Source organism: Molothrus aeneus, chromosome 9 (assembly GCF_037042795.1).
Source record: "Molothrus aeneus isolate 106 chromosome 9, BPBGC_Maene_1.0, whole genome shotgun sequence".
Lineage (NCBI taxonomy): Eukaryota > Metazoa > Chordata > Aves > Passeriformes > Icteridae > Molothrus > Molothrus aeneus.
In genome coordinates, this window is record NC_089654.1 from 26418051 (window position 1) to 26435936 (window position 17886).

General features: G+C 40.8%; 2 protein-coding genes across 3 annotated transcripts in view; both read left to right on the forward strand.

The window, feature by feature from the left end:
* Positions 1-17886, forward strand: part of RABGAP1L (RAB GTPase activating protein 1 like) — a 232786-nt gene that overhangs the window by 67985 nt on the left and 146915 nt on the right. The window lies entirely within an intron of this gene.
* Positions 5322-10036, forward strand: GPR52 (G protein-coupled receptor 52). 2 transcript variants are annotated; one of them, XM_066555799.1, is made up of 2 exons: positions 5322-6251; positions 7124-10036. In XM_066555799.1, exon 2 carries the CDS (start codon positions 7316-7318, stop codon positions 8399-8401), a length of 1086 nt encoding a protein of 361 aa, XP_066411896.1. In that variant the 5' UTR covers positions 5322-6251; positions 7124-7315; the 3' UTR covers positions 8402-10036. The 2 variants fall into 2 exon arrangements, with proteins under 2 accessions (XP_066411896.1, XP_066411898.1); XM_066555801.1 differs by having other exon boundaries at positions 5332-5446.

The window sequence follows — 17886 nt, forward strand, 5'->3', positions numbered from 1 at the left end:
TTTTTAAACTGCTGCTAGTGGAGGAGCGGGTGGTTTAATGTAAGTGGCACATGCATGAAACTGTCAGAGGGCATATGTTTAAATTTTTGCTTTTTGTATCATCCTAAGTTTATCTGGTGCTTCTTATCATATATGGTCAGTCAGTAAATAGCATCCTTCTGTAGCTTATGTGCTGTTGAAAACAAATCCTCTTTGGCTCCTGAAAAATGTTAATTATCGCCATTCAATTGGCTGCACAGCATTTCCCTGAAGTAAATTCCCTTCTTGATTGATAGTTTATTGCACAGAGTTTTATTTCCATTGATTCAGGGCACAGGACTTTAGTGGTATTTGTCATCTGGATTGAGCTTGTAAAGTGGATTCCATTTGTTCTAGGACCATCAATATCATCTTGAGAGAAGCTAGAATTCAGAAATTCAGGAAAATATTTGCTTTGTATGCATCTTTGAATGGCATCCCTGCCCATGGTAGAGGGGGTTGGAACAAATTGATCTTTAAATTCCTTCCAACCCAAACCATTCTGTGACGCTATGAAATAAAATCCATGAGATCACAGGCAGTAATGTTTAAAAGGATATAGTAGCAATTTACTCCAAAAACTTGCATAATATTTATTAAATACATGAATAATATTAGGAATCATTTGAAAGTTTCAAACTTCAGAGGCATTTGATGTAATTGTTGCTTAACAGCATGAAAAGATTGCACAATAAACTTGCAAATGTGAATGCCCATCTCTCTCTACTGATCCACATAAAAAAATTATTTGCCCATTTCTTCTTGTTCTGTATCACAGCATCCTAATTACCTAACACTTGTGTGATGCTGGCTAATATTTGCATCATTAAAACAGTGCTGGAAAAGGACTGGGCTGTGAGTGCTGCAGAGGATCAGGCTGCATTCTCCTGAACTGCCCCCAGCCTTGACTCCAAATTACACCAGCCTCTTCCTTCTGCCCCACCTTACATAGCCTGCTCTGCTGCTGCCACCAAATCCAGTTTTTCCCTCATGCAGAAAAGGCCTCTGCTGCCTTTTTTCCTGTAGGAGGTGAGAGCTCCACAAGAGCATCTGCATTTCAGAGCTGCAGCTGTGTACCCCTGGTGTCTCTTGATCTTTGTTGCAGCAGCAGGTACATGTGGCATAGCACTGTAAAATGATTTATGGCATTCTTTAGGATCATAGGATGGGAGGGAGAAGGAAGGGAACTTGTCTCTGATAGCAAAACTGAAAAATGAGTCTAGCAGGTGGAGAAATGGTTTAAAAGTTTCTACAATATACTGTTTACTTCAGTATATTCTGAGGGAATATTATATTCTATATAGATAGAATATATATATTCCTTCAGAATATATATATTCTATATGTAGAATATATATATTCCTTCAGAATATATATATAGTCTATATGTAGAATATATATATATATTCATATTATATTCTACAATATACTGTTTCCTTCAGAGCTGACACTTGTGGGTTTTTGCCACTGGCCCAAGGGTGTTTAGTCTTGAGGAGGATGAGGACAAACCAGAGCAAGACAAATTCTGAGCTGATGGTGAGACTCACAGGGAGAGTGAGACATTGGAACAGGAGCCCAGTGTGAAAACTCCATCCTTGGAGATGTTCACAGCTCAGCTGAATGTAGAGCCCAGCACAACTTGGCTTAAATTTGACGTTGGCTCTGACTTAGAACTTTGTCCCCCTGCTTTGGAACAAGACATGGGGTGAGATGGTATCCACAGGGTATGAGGGGTTTGAGAAGCCTAAGCTTGTTCTGAGAAGCAAGAATGGGTTTATTTATAAATATCTAGACACTTGTTCTATCTCATCATATGCCTGCACTGAGGTCACAGTCCCCGTGTGTTCTGTGTGAGCGCGAGCTCTCCGGCAGGTTTTAAATAGACAGCTGGAGTGGGTGGATCTGGGGAAGAGGCTTTATATTCCAAATAACAAATAGAACACATTTCTGCCTTAAATACAGCACTAATATGACTTCATAGAGCAACTTCAAACACCAGTATGATGTAGAAAACCCTATCCATGCACACATGCACACACAATTTTTAAGGCAACAAATGATTTTCCTTTGTTCTCTGCTACTTTTAAGCTGCACTACAAATGCAAGCTTTATAGAATAGAATTATTCTGGAGGCATTGAAAACAAAACCAGGGTATCCATAAGATACCTGTAAAAGTAAATGCCAGAGGTAGTTAAGATTAAAAATAAAACAAAGTGAAAGAAACATCTTTATTCTTTAGGCTTAGGAGAAAGTATATAAAAGAAAAAAATATACTGTAAAATAACAAAAAAAAAGGGAGTTGGCAGAAAAAATAGGGGTTGGTGAGCTGGTATGTATATCAACACTGTCATTCAGGTCTGCATCTAAATAAATAACTACTGTGTTCCTCATCCCACACTCAGCTGGACCTCCTTGCTCTCATCAATGCCTTTTAGAAAGATTTTACAGAAATTATTGTTGTCCATTTAATCCAGCTGACCATCCAATAATTTAGCAAGGGAAGACTTCAAACTGGAAATGAGTGGTGTGATTGAGATGCTGCTTTGTGCACTGCAGGGATTGCTTCTATCAGTCTTGTTTCCTTACAACAAAGGATTTAGCAAACAAATATTGCTATTCCTTTTCAAACAGAATGACTAATAGATTGTTTTCTGCTTGAAGCTTCTAAATCTCCTTCCATATGGACTTTTTCTGTCTGAGAAGCTTTACCTGGTTTCCTTTCAGGGTCACACATATCACCACTGCTTTCACTGCCTTGCTTTGCATATACAAAGCTCCTGCTCCTGCCACATCCCCTCTGTTTTCAGCAGGATCAGATGGTGTGAGCCTTCTGGTTTGTGTGGTGATTTGTACTGTTTGTAGCTGATGTAATTGATAAAGAAGATGAGGAATTGCTCCTTCTGTTGGGCCAGAAGAGTGCTCAGGTCCAGCAGCTGGATGTAACCAGCTATGGGAACATGTGCACCATGTAGGATGCTGTCTTGATGACAGGCAATTCTTCCACTAGAACTTTTCTCTTCCTCACTTCCTTTTCTTAAAACACAAATTGGAAAAAAATCCTGAGGCAGGTTTTGTTTAAAACTGTGCCAGAGGCCCAAATGTGCCCCTAATCTCCAAATAAAAAGACTTTTCTCACAGAGCTTTTAACATGCTGTCTCTGATACAACATTCTGGTATTGCTATATTTTGTAAAATTCCCTCTGTAACTGCATAGTTTCATCAGGACTAGCTGATTTCTGATTAATTTTCACTTAAATATATTTCACTTATATATATTCCTCTAAATATACATAAAACAATACAACTTAGTGATGTTAGCATGGTGCAATTTATTGTGAATGGCTGAGGTGATAAAGCCACTGGCAGCTTGCAGCATGACTGTTTTTTTAGTGAAGGAAGACTGCTTATATTCCCAAAGAAGTCAAACTTCCCTGCTTCTGAACCCCATTGTCCCTTCAGTTAAAATTTCTTTAGAGGACACGTTTTACCTGTGTCTAGAACCAGCCAGCAGAGGTTGCCATTGATTTTCCTGTTATCTGCTCAGCAGAGCCTGGACTTCTCCTAGCAGCCCTGGAATATATGGCTGCCAGGAGTGCTTGTTCTCAGAGCTGAGCACTCTGGGCTCACACAGAGGCACCAGCTGGGGCTGACCTGACACCAAGGTGACTCGATGGTCACTCTGACATCTGGAAGCTTAAATAGTTACCGGTCCTTAAATCTGTGTGGAGCAGGATGTACTCAGCACAAAGCTCCTGTGATCTGCTTTGTCAGGCTGTACCTTTGCTTATCTCATGCCCCTGTGTACCTTTGGGGCTCCCTAATGTCCATTTTAAGGTGTTTTGGCCGTTCACATCCCTGGTGCCAACCACGATCTGCCCTTAGGGGAAGTGGGAGAAGTGCTGGTCACTGCCGTGCCTGTGCACACTGTTTGTTCTCTTCCTCCTCCCCCACAGGGGGAGTGGGAAGAGGAGAAATAAAAATTGCTCCCTATTGTTCTGCTCTGGTATGGATAACTGGGGCTTAAAGCTGTGCTCAGGGTCTAAATTTAGTCATTAAGTCTGTTGTTAACAGCCATTTACCATTCTGAGGAATTGGAGATAGTTTAATTTTTTCTTAAATCCTCTGCTAGAAGACTTTGGAAGGATCACATGCCCTTGCTGCAAACCACTCTTACACTGCTGCAGTTTGTGCTGCTTCACGTTGCTACAGACTTGTCATTCAGACTTGGACACTGGCTCCAGGCAATACTCGAAATACAAGATGTTAACTTACGAGCAGCTTATTAAAATTTTGCCTTTGGTTTGCCATGGAGCTAGAAGGACTTAAATCACTGTAGTTTCTAGTGACTGGTTGGTTAAAGCCTCCAAGATACATCTTCTGCTGGTCAATAGCCCCAAATGCTGTTCTGTGGTTGGTGTTTTGGTATTTAAATTTGCTGTTTCAGTGTCTGAGGATGCATGGAGTTGTCTGTAAGATAACTTTGATGCTTGTACTTCTGTGACTGGATTTATTTTTAGGAAGCACAAAGTAACCAAAAGTTCTGAGTACTTAATCAGGGAATAGCTGCATCTGTTTGCAGGAGTAGAGAGCTGAGTTAATTGGAAAATGATGTGTTACAAGTATTTGTATTTAAACAGATGTTGAAGCTATTAGGGTAATGGTAATACTGGTACAGTATCAGGTGAGTTTTGTAACATATATGTGTTAAGTTTGGAAGTAATTAATTTGGTGATGTAATTACAAAGGGGGCATATAAGGGAGACTAGAAAATCTGTGTGGCACTGTAGCAGATACTTTACCAAGCTAAACTTCAGCAGGTGATCCTTGAAAGGTGAGTGCCCAGTGAATAACGTAGGATTATTTTAGCAAACAATTTCAGTGGGGCAGTGCCGGTAGTTTATTGGGTATGTCTGGATTATGTACGCACATCTCTCTAGGAGGGATATGTTGGGTTTCTCCTGAGGCACTCGGATCGGTTTGGGGGCCGCGGGTACCGGGCTCCGTGGGTCCGGTGCGGTTCCCGGTGCCCGTTCCCGGTGCCCGTTCCCGGTGCCCGTTCCCGGTGCCCGTTCCCATTGCGGTTCCCGGTGCCGCTCCCGGTGCCCGCTCCCATTGCCGCTCCTGGTGCTCGGTGCCGTTCCCATTGCCGCTCCCGGTGCCCGTTCCCGGTGCCCGCTCCCGTTCCTGGTGCCGCTCCCGGTGCCAGCGGCGGCGCCATTGGATGTGCCGGGAGCAGGGAGGGGAGCGGCCGGCACCGCTCCAGCGCCCGGCGGGCTGCGGCGGGGAGGAGGAGGAGGAGGAGGAGCGGGCTCAGGTGCAGGCAATGCTCGCACGGGGGGAGCAAGGAGGCAGCGGCAGCCGCTCCAGCCGCACCGCGATACCAGCACTGACTCCCTGACAAGTATTGGACATAGCGGATGCGTGTAGGTGAGAAAGCTTCTCTATTGCTTTAGCAGGGAATTGGAGAAACGAGTGGTTTTTGTACGTGCTCTGTTGCTTATAGACAAAGGGAGCGAATAGGCGGAAATATTCGGGGATGTTATAAAATCTGAAAGGACTTTCTGTACAGCGTGGCGGTGCACGACAGGAAATTAACTCCAAAAAGAATGCTTTCTCTCAAAGTGCTGCGACAGAATTGAACGTTTGGCTTTTCTAGTGTCTGAAATTCGTCCTGAAGACACGGCAAGGACTATCAGAAACATCAGAGAGATCCTGGTACTTTTAAAGAGACTTAAAGCAAATGCCAGCTGAATGACCTTGGAGATGATTTTATGTGGATTCATTAATTTTCACTGCTGGTCTTCTAGTCTCAGGAACTCTAGGATTAATGATAGTTTTAACGTTTTAGGGGCCTTTCAAAAAAAAAAGATTGTATACATTTAATTACCTGCCTAATGATTCCTGAACTAATCAAGCATTTACTTAAAACTGACCACAGAAGATGCTTTTAATGTTTTCTCTCTCCGTAGCTGTGAATAAAATGAACAAGGTAATGTCCTGCAAATAGAAGAACAATTTTTTAAGCAACTATTTATTATGCAGATCATCTATTAAATACAGAAACCTTAAACCCCTGAGAAGATGAAGCTGAGCAACAGAATAATGGAGTAGTAAACAATGGCAGCTTTTCTAGTCAAATCAGCATTTCATTAGCTTCCCAGCAGAATGCAGATGGAAGTTTCTGAGCTCGTTGTGTGGGGTTTTGTGAAATGATTCAGTTGTTGCTACAGAGGTGAGCAATATCATGGATATACCTATGAACTCCTGGGTGCTGATCCACTGTAGTAGATATGGCAGAGTTTCTAAAGATGATTCTTTTAAATTGCCATTGCTGAAATTAAATTCAAGAGGATTTATTTTGTCTGTGAGGACACTGAATTATGATTCTGGCATTCATAATTGTAATGGACTATAACTGTTTAAAGGAAATGTAAATATTGACGTGAGTCTCCAAAATCTATTTTTAAATTATTTTCATTTTTAAATGAATAGACACGATCTTCCTCATTGTATGTGAGATGTATGTTTTCTTTCTTGGGAGCCAGAGGACAAATCTCCTTCATCCCCCCCACCTGTCTCCCCCTAAATAAAATTCATTATTCATACCCAAATAGTGGTGAGTCTATTGGAATTAACCTTGACAAAGATGTTTTCCTTACCTTTCCAATGAATAGGATGGGTAAGATGGAGTACCATCTTCTGAATCGAACAAGAAAAGACAGCATTAGAGGATGAACTTTTTCCTTTAATCTCCAATCAGTCTGTGATTTAAACTAAGACATAAAGATTATCTCCAGTAACTGCTGGTCCAGGAAACCTGAGCTGTACTGAGATTCCTCCTTCCCTTCCTCTCCCTCTCCCCGGTATATTCCAAAGTAAACAACTTTCTCAGGAAAATAAGTCAGAGATTTCCCTCCCCTCCTTCCCTGGGAAATGGATGTGTCTCTTTTGTCAGTTTTTATTTCTGTTTGTTTTAGAAGTGCCTTGTGTTTGCTAAAGATGGGTCAAGAACACTGGAGGAGCTGATCAGTGGCCTTTCTCTTTCTGGCTTTTGTTTTTCTTTTCTTTCTTTCTTTCTCTCTTTCTTTCGTTCTTTCCTTCAAGCCAAGGTGTGCCAGAGGTGATGCACTGATGCTGAGGAGGCATCAACAGCCATGGGACTCTAATCCTCTCCCATGTAAGCACTGGCAGTGTCTGCAAGGAGAGACCGTGAGGCGCTGAAACAGAGTTTAGCTGCTGTTCAGCAGGTCACCTGCTCACTAAGGCTCAGATTGCACTGTTCCCTAAGCACAAAACATGAACCAGTCCCGATGGATTGAATGGAGGACTCTGAATATGAGCAGTAGTGTTATGAACATATCTGAGCACCTCTCCTGCCCTCTTGGATTTGGTCACTACAATGCAGTTGACATCTGTATCCTTGAGACAGTCGTTATTGTCTTGCTAACGTTTTTAATTATTGCGGGTAACTTAACCGTGATATTTGTTTTCCACTGTGCTCCACTCCTGCATCATTACACCACCAGCTACTTTATTCAGACCATGGCCTATGCTGATCTTTTTGTTGGAGTCAGCTGCTTGGTTCCTACTTTGTCACTGCTCCACTACTCAACAGGTGTCCACGAGTCCTTGACTTGTCAAGTTTTTGGATACATCATCTCTGTGCTCAAAAGCGTCTCTATGGCATGTCTTGCTTGCATCAGTGTGGATCGCTATCTCGCTATAACAAAGCCTCTCTCCTATAACCAACTGGTCACACCTTGTCGCTTGAGAATCTGCATCAGTCTCATCTGGATATACTCTTGCCTGATCTTCTTGCCTTCTTTTTTCGGTTGGGGAAAACCTGGTTACCACGGAGATATTTTTGAATGGTGTGCTACCTCCTGGCTAACTAATGCCTACTTTACTGGCTTTATCGTGTGCTTACTCTACGCTCCCGCTGCCTTTGTCATATGTTTCACCTATTTCCACATCTTTAAAATCTGCCGGCAGCACACCAAAGAGATCAGTGACCGCAGAGCTCGGTTCCCTAACCACGAGGGGGATGCTGCTGGGGAGGCTGGGCACAGCCCCGACCGCCGCTATGCCATGGTTCTGTTCCGGATAACCAGCGTCTTCTACGTGCTCTGGCTCCCTTATATCATATACTTTCTGCTGGAGAGCTCCAGGGTATTGGAGAACCCAGCACTCTCCTTCCTAACTACGTGGCTTGCTATAAGCAATAGTTTCTGCAACTGTGTGATCTATAGCCTCTCCAACAGCGTTTTCAGGCTGGGACTACGGAGACTGTCAGAGACAATATGTTCATCTTGTGTGTGTTCAAAAGACAGGGATGTACGGGACCCTAAGCCAAGGAAACGAGCTAATTCCTGCTCCATTTAAAGAAAACTGGTGCATGTAATTAAATGCTGAGTTTTGGTAGTATTTGTGGTATCTGGAAACTTGCCAGAGAGAAATGTTTACTTGAACAGTTTGCTGTGGTGTTAAGAGTGAATTTAAAAGGGATCCTGGAAAAGGCGAAGGCAGCTGTAGGAAGGGTCACTGAACTCTCGTGAAATTGTCAGGAGAACAATTCAACAGAGATGATGAAGAAAGTCAGAAATAAAAATCTTCTAAAGGGCGTGAAGTAACTAGCACATCAGAGGAGGTTCCTCCTTAAACAAATTAGTTACTATCTTACATTTTCCCCCTTGTAGCCAAGTTGTCTTTGTGTCAGAATATACTGTAGCCTTCAGAATTTTAATGCATTTAAGAGGAAGCAATCAACACCACAGTATGCAGCTATCTGTAAATTATATACTTGAGGACTGTAGTAGATACTGCAGGTAACAATCAGCTCTACCTTTGCTCACATATTGTACAATTCTCAGTTGTACAAAAAATCTGCAGTGCATAAACCCTACCCTGGGCATGATGACGCTTTGGGATAAACTTGGCACCTTGTGGTACAACTTACACAGAAGCTCTCCCTCTCATTTCCCCTTTTTTCCCATGCTGTGCATCCCTCTATTCCATTGTGTGCTGGTGGGTGAGTTTGAGGGCACCTGTGAGGCTACCTGAGTTCCAAAGCATTTTTTCTACAGGGGGCAATGGCCCTCCCTGGCTGGCTGCAGCTGCCCATGTACAATGATTTCCCCAGTTGTTCGCTCTCTTGACTCATTCAATCAGCACACGGAGTCTGTGTAGTGCCCTTTAGGGTGTACTGAAGTTTTTCCTTACTGGTTCCATAGGTGCTCCTAATGCAGATATGATAATGGCACACGGCAGTGTGCAGCACTGCTTAGAAAATTTAAAATTACTGACCCTTTACTTTGGGAAATCTAAAGAGCTTACTGTTGTAGCTGTCAGTCTGTTCTGTGAACCTCACTTGCACATAATGTATTTTTTTTAAGAGAAAACATAAATTGTGGTCTGTGCCTAATGTTTTCATAGCACATGGAGTAGGTCAATGCTACAGGATCAAAAAATTTACACTTGCTTTAAGAGAAATACTTCTGTGCAGCTCTTTGTTAGACAAGTGTTCTCACAGGAGGTAAACAAGACAGTTTGGTGTTAAATACAGGCTGAGAGCTTTGGTATGTCCTTTTGTACTGAACTGACTTTCAGGTCCACTGATGAAATCTTTTTGATTTTGCAAGGGCACACATAAGGTTTGTGTAATAAATTGCCAGGGGTTCAGATGCATGCCAATCAATACAATATTTAAATTATAACTTTGAACCAAATGTAATTTTCTTAGATGGTTATTGGCTTTTAAAAAAGGCCCAATTATTGATTATTGGTGCCTTTTAACACTGCACTATTATTCCTTCTTTCACCAAAATGCGTATGTAAAGATTGTGCCTATTACTTTTTGTAATGAAAGCTGACCACGTGTGCACACTTGTGGTTTGACTCTAGAGCTCCCTTAATACTGTACTCTTTGTTCTGTTGAGGTGGTTCTGAACCCCTCTACATTTTTTTTAAACCTGTAAGAAAGTTGAAACAATGGAATAAAGTAGTATTATGTCAATCAAACTCAGCCTTGGCGTTAGTTCCCTGATGTTACACTCTGTTCTCTGGGAAAGTCCTTTTGGGTTAGGACTTGAGTGAACTATTTCAAATCCAAATTTCAAAGCTGCTTACTTGATGTCTAAACTGTTCATATTCTGGTTTCTGGCATTGTATATCTTCAAAGTAGATTCATTGAAACATTCCTTGAGCTGAGCTGTTGCTGACATCCAGCTCTCACAGATATTAGGGAAAAATGAGTAGTGTCCTTTGCACGGATCTCATAATGTTCCATGTCTACAAGAATGTATTTGCTGCCTTCTTTTGCCAAGTTCATGTTTATTTCAGGAGGCTCTTTTAGCTCACTGCTGCTCTGTTTGGTTGTGTAACCCCAACTCTTCCTACAAACATGACTTGGATTAATTTACTTTTGTCTTTTTTTTGTCATTTTTTCCAAGCAAGGCTTAGACAAGGAGCAATGAAATATCTCATTTCTTACAATTCCCAGAGCTGGTTTTTTACCAGTAAAGTAATTTTATCTCTGTGCTCCAGAGCTGGCCGCTCAGAGCTTCTGATTTTCATTGGTGTTTCTGCTGACAAGTTTCTATGGGACCTCCTGGAATCCAAGAAAAGTTTTAAGCAGGTATTTAAAGTCAAACTGACGTTGAGTGAGCCCAGGCTGTGGTCAGCAGATGTGTTGTGACTGTGGTGCTGTAACTCAGGATGTGTCAAACACCTGAGCAAATCATTTGGCTCAGTTGTGCCTTAGTTGAACCCTTTGTGTGACCTCAGCAAGTGCAGTTGATGTGCAGCTACTTCAAGGTTTATTGCCTGAAAATGGTGGGTCAGGGGTAGGGCTTGGCCTCAGGGGCTGCACCTCAGAGTTTGCTCACCCTGAGGGGCACAGTTAGCAATCTGTTCCTCTTTGCCATGATGTTTAGCGTGTGGATTTGTCAGGTGGAACTAGAGAGTGCCTTTTTCCTCAGGTTGTTCTTAGAGGGAGAGAATATGAGAGAAATCCAATACCCTGCAACCAGCTTGTAAGTTCCAAGGTTCTTCACCCCCTTGGAAGAGTTTTTTGGTTTGTTGAACACTGGCTTCACGTTGTTGGTGCAGGAACACTTATTTGCTTCCCTGGACTCTGAATTTCAGCTGCTGTAAAGTCACATTTCACCCTATTATTTATAAGTCTCCCAGAATCTGTCAAATGAAACATCCTCAGCAGATTTAAGTATTGCTTTTCTTCTTTCTGTTTCCCAGGTGACAGGATTTGACCTGGTCAGTCATGTGAATCTTTAAATTTAGTATGTGTGTTTCATTTTATGGAAGTGTTTTCTAAACTCATGATTTAAAATTTTTCTTTGAGGGACGTTTTATTACTGTTTACTAATGCTGTCTGAGGATTCCAGCTGGTGCCAAATTCTCTTCCAGAATTAGAAGGCTGGGCATTTTAATGGACCAAAAAAGTCACAGAAATTCCAGTCACCCAATCTGTCACTTTTGATTTTCATTCTGTCATTATATAAAGTTGCATGTTCTTGTAGGAAAACCTAATTAAACAATGATGCTTTTAAGGCTGGCTCCCACTTTCGTGTGCCTGAGGATCTTTATGATTTATGAAATACCTGGTTAATAGGAGACCAGACACTGACTAAAGAAGTTGATGTGAAAAAATCATTGTTGATAATACAGGTAATGAAAAGGAAAGAGATGTAAAATACAAAACAACAACAACAAAAAAATGAAGCTATGTGCCTGATAGATAAACAAAACAAATATATATACAAAAACCTCCTTTAGGCAGGTAGATTATGTTGAGCTGTTACATTTCTCTGGAATACTTATGTTTGCAGCATATCAGGGGCAATGTCAAGGTCAATTACCTTACCATTTTTGGAACCTCATGTCTGCAGCCTAAGGAAAAGTCAAAAAAACTGTGTAATGGCAGCAAAAGAACTACCAGAGAAGTATTTTTTTCTTCACTAAATTCTATGTGCTCCCTTATTTTCTGGCTAAGTAAATTTCCTCTTAAACTACTATTCTTTAACAGGAAAGAGAACTATAGTGATGACAAACACATTGCTATCTTTTAAGGTTTACTTATTGTCTTATAGTAAGATATTCTTTCCCTGTTTCTGCTTAAGAATCCATTTTGTAATTGTGCTTGGTAAAGCATGAGGTACTATGCAGGTTTTATTTTTGTGCAGTCTTTGTGCTTCCTCTGTTGAAAAGTTGGGAAAAGTTGCTTTATTCACCTGCCTTTCACAGGTAGTTTAGTAAGACCTTTTAAAAATAGTGGGTTTATTGGTTTTTTGATTAATTTTCATTTATTAGTGTTTGACAATGAAATATCCTTGAGTACACTTAGTTTTTACATTCAGCAAAAGCAGTAAAATGTCCTTTTATGAGTAAATGAACTTAGCAGTCAATACTAGAAATCAAGATTTAATGATGAGTTATTTCAATAGCTATTTCATTTCAACATGGAACCATTTTCTTTTTCCATATTACAATTGTAGCTAAGCACATAAATATCCAGATTGTTTCTTTTTGAGAGTTTGTGGTGGGATGCTGGGGATCTGCATCTCTGAGGCCAAGCCCTGCTGTTGCCAGGCTGGGAATATCCCTTCAGCAGCTTTCCAGCTGGGCAGCACCAGGGTCCTGGAGCTGAGTGTGCCAGGGAGCAGCGCCAGGGTTCCAGCAGCCTGGTGGTGCTCTGGGGGAGGAATGTCAGGAAGGTGGCAGTGGCCTCCCCAGCCATCCACCAGGACCAGCTGATTTGCAGATATTTCTCTTTTATTGTCCCTGTCACCAAAAGGAGGAGTTTAAGCCTTTGACTTCATCCCTTGCCCCCTGTTCTCTCTGGCTCTTTTTCTTATGGATGTATCTTTCTACTGAAGAGCTAAATTTGATTGATTTTGTTGGGTTTTTTTCACTTAAAATTTTCATGTTATGTCATTTGAGTGGCCAAACCAAACACTGCTTTGTTAACTAGGTGCCAGTTAATTAGCAGACCTTTCCAGAAATGGCAGAATCACCAAGGTAGTGTTTTCCTGTCATTTGCAGCATTGCTTAAAGGAAGCACTTTCCAAAGATTACATGTTTTTTGCTAAACCAAATATAGAGTTCAAGTAAACCTGATTTTCCCCCATTTTACATAGACATATACAATTTTTTTCTAAGTATGTACTGAATTTATACATAGATCTCAGCATTTTTAACCAAAGCTTATGCCATTACTGTTGATGGCATGAAAGCAATGTAGAAGGGTATTTAAGAGGAGCTTCCTACACATGTTTTTTTCTAGTCATTCTGTAAAGAAATTATTCCTTTCCCCATCTGATATTAGGACAATCCCCTGAGCTCCATGAGCTGTAACTGCTAAAGGAGTGGGATGTGAGTGGAGAAGAAGCTGTTAATGGCTCCATGCCCCAGCACAGCCCTGGGAAAATACTGAAAACCCCTCATTTTTACATCCATAATTTCTGTAGGCTCCTCCTTTGTGCAAGTACTCTGAAAGGTGGGATGAATCTAAGGAAACCTTAGTGCTTTCAGCTGCACTGATGGGTGGCTAGGAAAAGTAATTTCAGGCAGTAAAATCTTTGGGACTTTATCCCAGTCTTCCGCTGCCTGCTGCCAGCCTTAACCCTCTGGAGCAGACTGTGACAGCAGGGCTGCAGGGAGTCATTTTAAACACCATGTGACTCTGTCTGGACAAAAAAAAAATGGTGACTGGGAGCAAAATGAAACTTCTCTAAGTGCAGTGATTACCAGGGAAAAGAGTTTCTTTTTTTCTGTGTGATGTTCATCCCTGCCTCAAAGCTCACAATCTAAAATTGTCAGCTGGCAGTGTTAGAAAAAGAGACAAACACCAAGCTTTTGAGAAGGGGAAGCTCAGAGATGTCAGTGTCATCATCTCAGAGCACTTCTGCAACTTCACAGCATTGTTCTTTGTTTTCTTTAAAGGAAATGTCTTCTTTTTTAAATTTCTTCTATATATTATTTCAGTAAGCGCAAATTCTTCTCATTATGGAAAAAAATCCATTTAATGAGTTATTTAAATGAGGGACAGGGTAGTGGTTTGGGCAAGTGTAACAGAAGGTCCCAAGTTACTTGTGAAAACATGTTCTACTGCAAATTTCATACACTTTAGGCAGGAACATCTTCAAATACCTGTCCCAGGTGAGGGTTTCCAGTCCTTGTATCATCTCTCCAGTGTTGTTTATGCTTGTGCAGGTACTATGGAGAAGTGCTTCTTGTGGAGCAGCTAAATTTGGAATTGTAAATGGACAAATGCTGTTTTCTGTGATAGATCTGTTCTGCTTTGGGAAGGACACTGGCTGAACCTCCTGGTATGTCAGCTGTTTGGGTTCATTGGCAGCTCTGCACAAACCCAGTTTTGGGCACTGGTGTGTGGGGCTGAACTTATGCATGTGCCTGTCATCCTCTCCAGAGGGGGTGAGAGACAGATGGGGGCAATAATGCCTTCAACTGTCCCAGCAAGCCTTTTTCAGAGCTGTGAGAGGGACATCTGGATGCTGTGAGTAATGAGTTGCTATCAGGTCAAGAACAGAGTAATCTGGTTTTCATCTGTGCCCTCAACATGCCAAAAGGATCTTCATTTGAGAATTTTATTATAATCAGGTAGATTTTCAGGCACTGCATTTTTTATAGGGAGTTTTAATGCCACTGTATGTACAAAAGGACTGTAAATAGTCATATAAGGCAAGGTTCCTGTGGCAGCTTTTCCTGCATTTCAGGGGCTTTGGGGACCACTTTGTGGCTCAAGCTGGATAATTCTAAGTGTGTGCTGAAATTACCAAAGCCAAGCTGGCAAACACAGGCTGTAAATGCAAGGTGTTTATCCAAAACTACTTTCCCTGTAGTACTGGATATTTGATATTGTCCAGGCAATTATCTCATGCTGCCTTACAGAAAAGAAAGAAATCTAACACATGTAAGCAGAACTACATGCTGACATAATGAAATTATGTTCAAGATTTTTGATTTTTCAACTCAGGACTCCCATATTTTCTGTGATCTCTTACTTTGGGAGCTTTAACCAATTCATTCTTTCTATTTCCTGGCTGTGCTTTACTTGATCTCCAGCTTTAGAATTTTGGAAGTTCACTTTTAAATTTGAGTTTTCAGTCCAGTTTTGCTGGTTTGTAGCCGTGTTCTTCACTTGACTCGTGTAAAAATTTTTATGGAGTATTGGAAAGGTCATGTCCTTGAAGGGAACTGCATCCAGTCTGAGATGTACTCAGGCTGCATTTCATTGTGTCTGAAAGAAGGATTGCTGTACCTCCTTCACCACATTTCAGGTGTCTTGGCAAGAGCACCGGTGACAGATAAGTTCTCTAACATCCCCTGAAATATTTGCCTCTGATTTTGTTTGTAAATGTTGCTAACTAAAGAAACTCTATTTTGGTGGTGAATCAGTATTTTTAATGGGGTTTATGGAGCTAATTTATCTGTCTGCAGTATTTCCTCTGGTTCTAATGGTGGAACAAGAAGGTTACTGCTTAAATGCTGCTGGAAGTTCTGTCCACTTCCCCCCTTTTTTTGGGAAAAGTATGTCTGTGATGGTTGGTCATTAATACAATTGGACTTCAGTGATCATCTTATTTTTATGAAATTTGTTGCATTAGTAATGGCTGAAATTTGAAAATAAAAATCATAACGAAGTGCTCTTGTAATAATGGTATTGATTTTGTTTAAAAATAAATTATACTACGATGAAAATTCTTTACAATGGTATAGAGACATTTGAAATGTGTTGTATGAGAGGAATGCCTGCTGATAATTTGTTTTGGGAAAGATTTGGATTCCCAGGGGCAGATGAAATTCAAGAGATTAAATGTAAATATTAATTCTGAAGAAAAGCAGGTCTTGCTTTTCATACAATGATAAAATGAATTGCATCTGCTTTCTGTCAGGGAATTTTGGGTTTCTGTACATTACCTTATAGAGATGGTAGTTTAAGGAGCCATGGCTTACCAAAAAGTGTTGAGATATTAGTAATTATAAAAAAAATAATAAGATTACTGGAAATCATCTCTACCATCACCATGATGTGCCTAGACCTTGAATCTCAGCTGTGACTAGTCCATGGCAGCACAGCTGCAAGGAATTCTGAGGAATGGCAAAGGGAGCGTTAGTCTCTAGTATTTTCCAACTTAGAAAAGAGGATTAAGGTGCAGGGGAGTTTGAGAAATCCGTGAGGTTGGGATTGTCCTGGGGGAGAACTGGGTATAATTACTCACTGTTTCAAAAAAAACCCAAACAACCCAAAAAAAACCAAAAAAAAAGAAAGAAAAAGAAGGTAGCACTATGAAAACAAACTGTGTGTATAGTGAATCATGGGATGCATTGACCAAAACCTCTCTGGGTGATAAAAGCTGCAGTGGGTTAAAATTTCAGAGTATTTAGGGAAGAATGTGTCTCTGTATGTGTGTGTGTGTAAGGTGGCAGTGGGGGAAGTGTCACTATCATCAGCTGTCTCCAACTTTTCCTGCTACAGAAGCAAAATACCTTTTGGAAAAGCACCAACAAAGCAGTTATAAAGGGGACTGTATTGCTAGTTCAGAGATCAAGTGTTTAGGGATGTACTTAGAAAAAAATATATATAGTGGGTTAGAGCCAAGCTATTTCATAGGCAGTCATGGCAGAAAGTGCTTTTTAACCCTATGTAAATAGCAGGGGGTTTTAGAAGCCAAAGGGATGCTGCACAAGCAGAGATCAAGTATTTAGGGATATACTAAAATATATATATATATATATATATAGTAGGTTAGAGCCAAGCTATTTCATAGGCAGTCATGGCAGAAAGTGCTTTCTAACCCCATGTAAATACCAGGATTTTTTGGAAGCCAAAGGGATGGTGCACAAGCAGGGTTGCTGACCCTCCACGGGGTAAGTTGAGAAGTTGAGTGTCCCAACCAGTTTGCAGTTGGTTCAGCAGAAATCCAACAAGTCCTTCCCTTCACCATGCCCCTGGCAAATTTGTATCCAACCTGCAGGACAGAAGAAAAGGCAGGGACTGCTATGCTGTATTCAAGAAGGAATTAAAAAATCCTTGGTAAAATCTCTTTGCCTGACAGCCTGTTATGGCTGATCACACATAGTTTACAGTTCCCGACAAATAACTGGTATTTTCTCAAGTATTCCTGCAGTCCCCAAAGTTAATAATAAAGAACAGCTAAGCTGAGGCAAGTGCCCTAATGAGCCATGATGAGGATCCCATCCAGCAACATTCTTCCACTCCTAATCAGCAGAATGTTATCTGTTTTCTGAAATGATGTGTTATCTATCAAGAAATAAAACCAAACTAGATCTGGAAAGAACTGTCACTGATACATTTATAGAATTGGAAACAGCTCTGCCTGTCAGCAAATCTCCAAAACTATACATCCTTGTTAGTTTTTTAGAGAGGAAGGCTGTTCCATCTTAGTTTTTCATTTTAAAATGGATCAGTTAACATAGGTTTGCCCCTAATGACATTTTCTCATTTGCTTTTAAAGCCAGTATTGATAGTTATGTTCTGTGAATAAAATTTTATTTTATTTTATTTTATTTTATTTTATTTTATTTTATTTTATTTTATTTTATTCTTGGTCCATCCTTTGGTAGACTTGAGTACTTCAATCATGAAGTGGATTCTCTATGCACCAATTTGTTTTCCTGTTTTGCAGCTCCATGTAGTCCTGCACCTTCAGGCTAGCTTGACTTGCTCTTCTTCATGTTGTGGAAAAGATGGGAAAATGTCAGGCAAAATTGCAGTTTTGGATGTCAGTGTTTAAGTTATTTTGATGACTGAGTTTGTCTTTTTCATTTTCATAGAGTACAATTCTCATCGTGCTTGCAGAAGCCAGCAA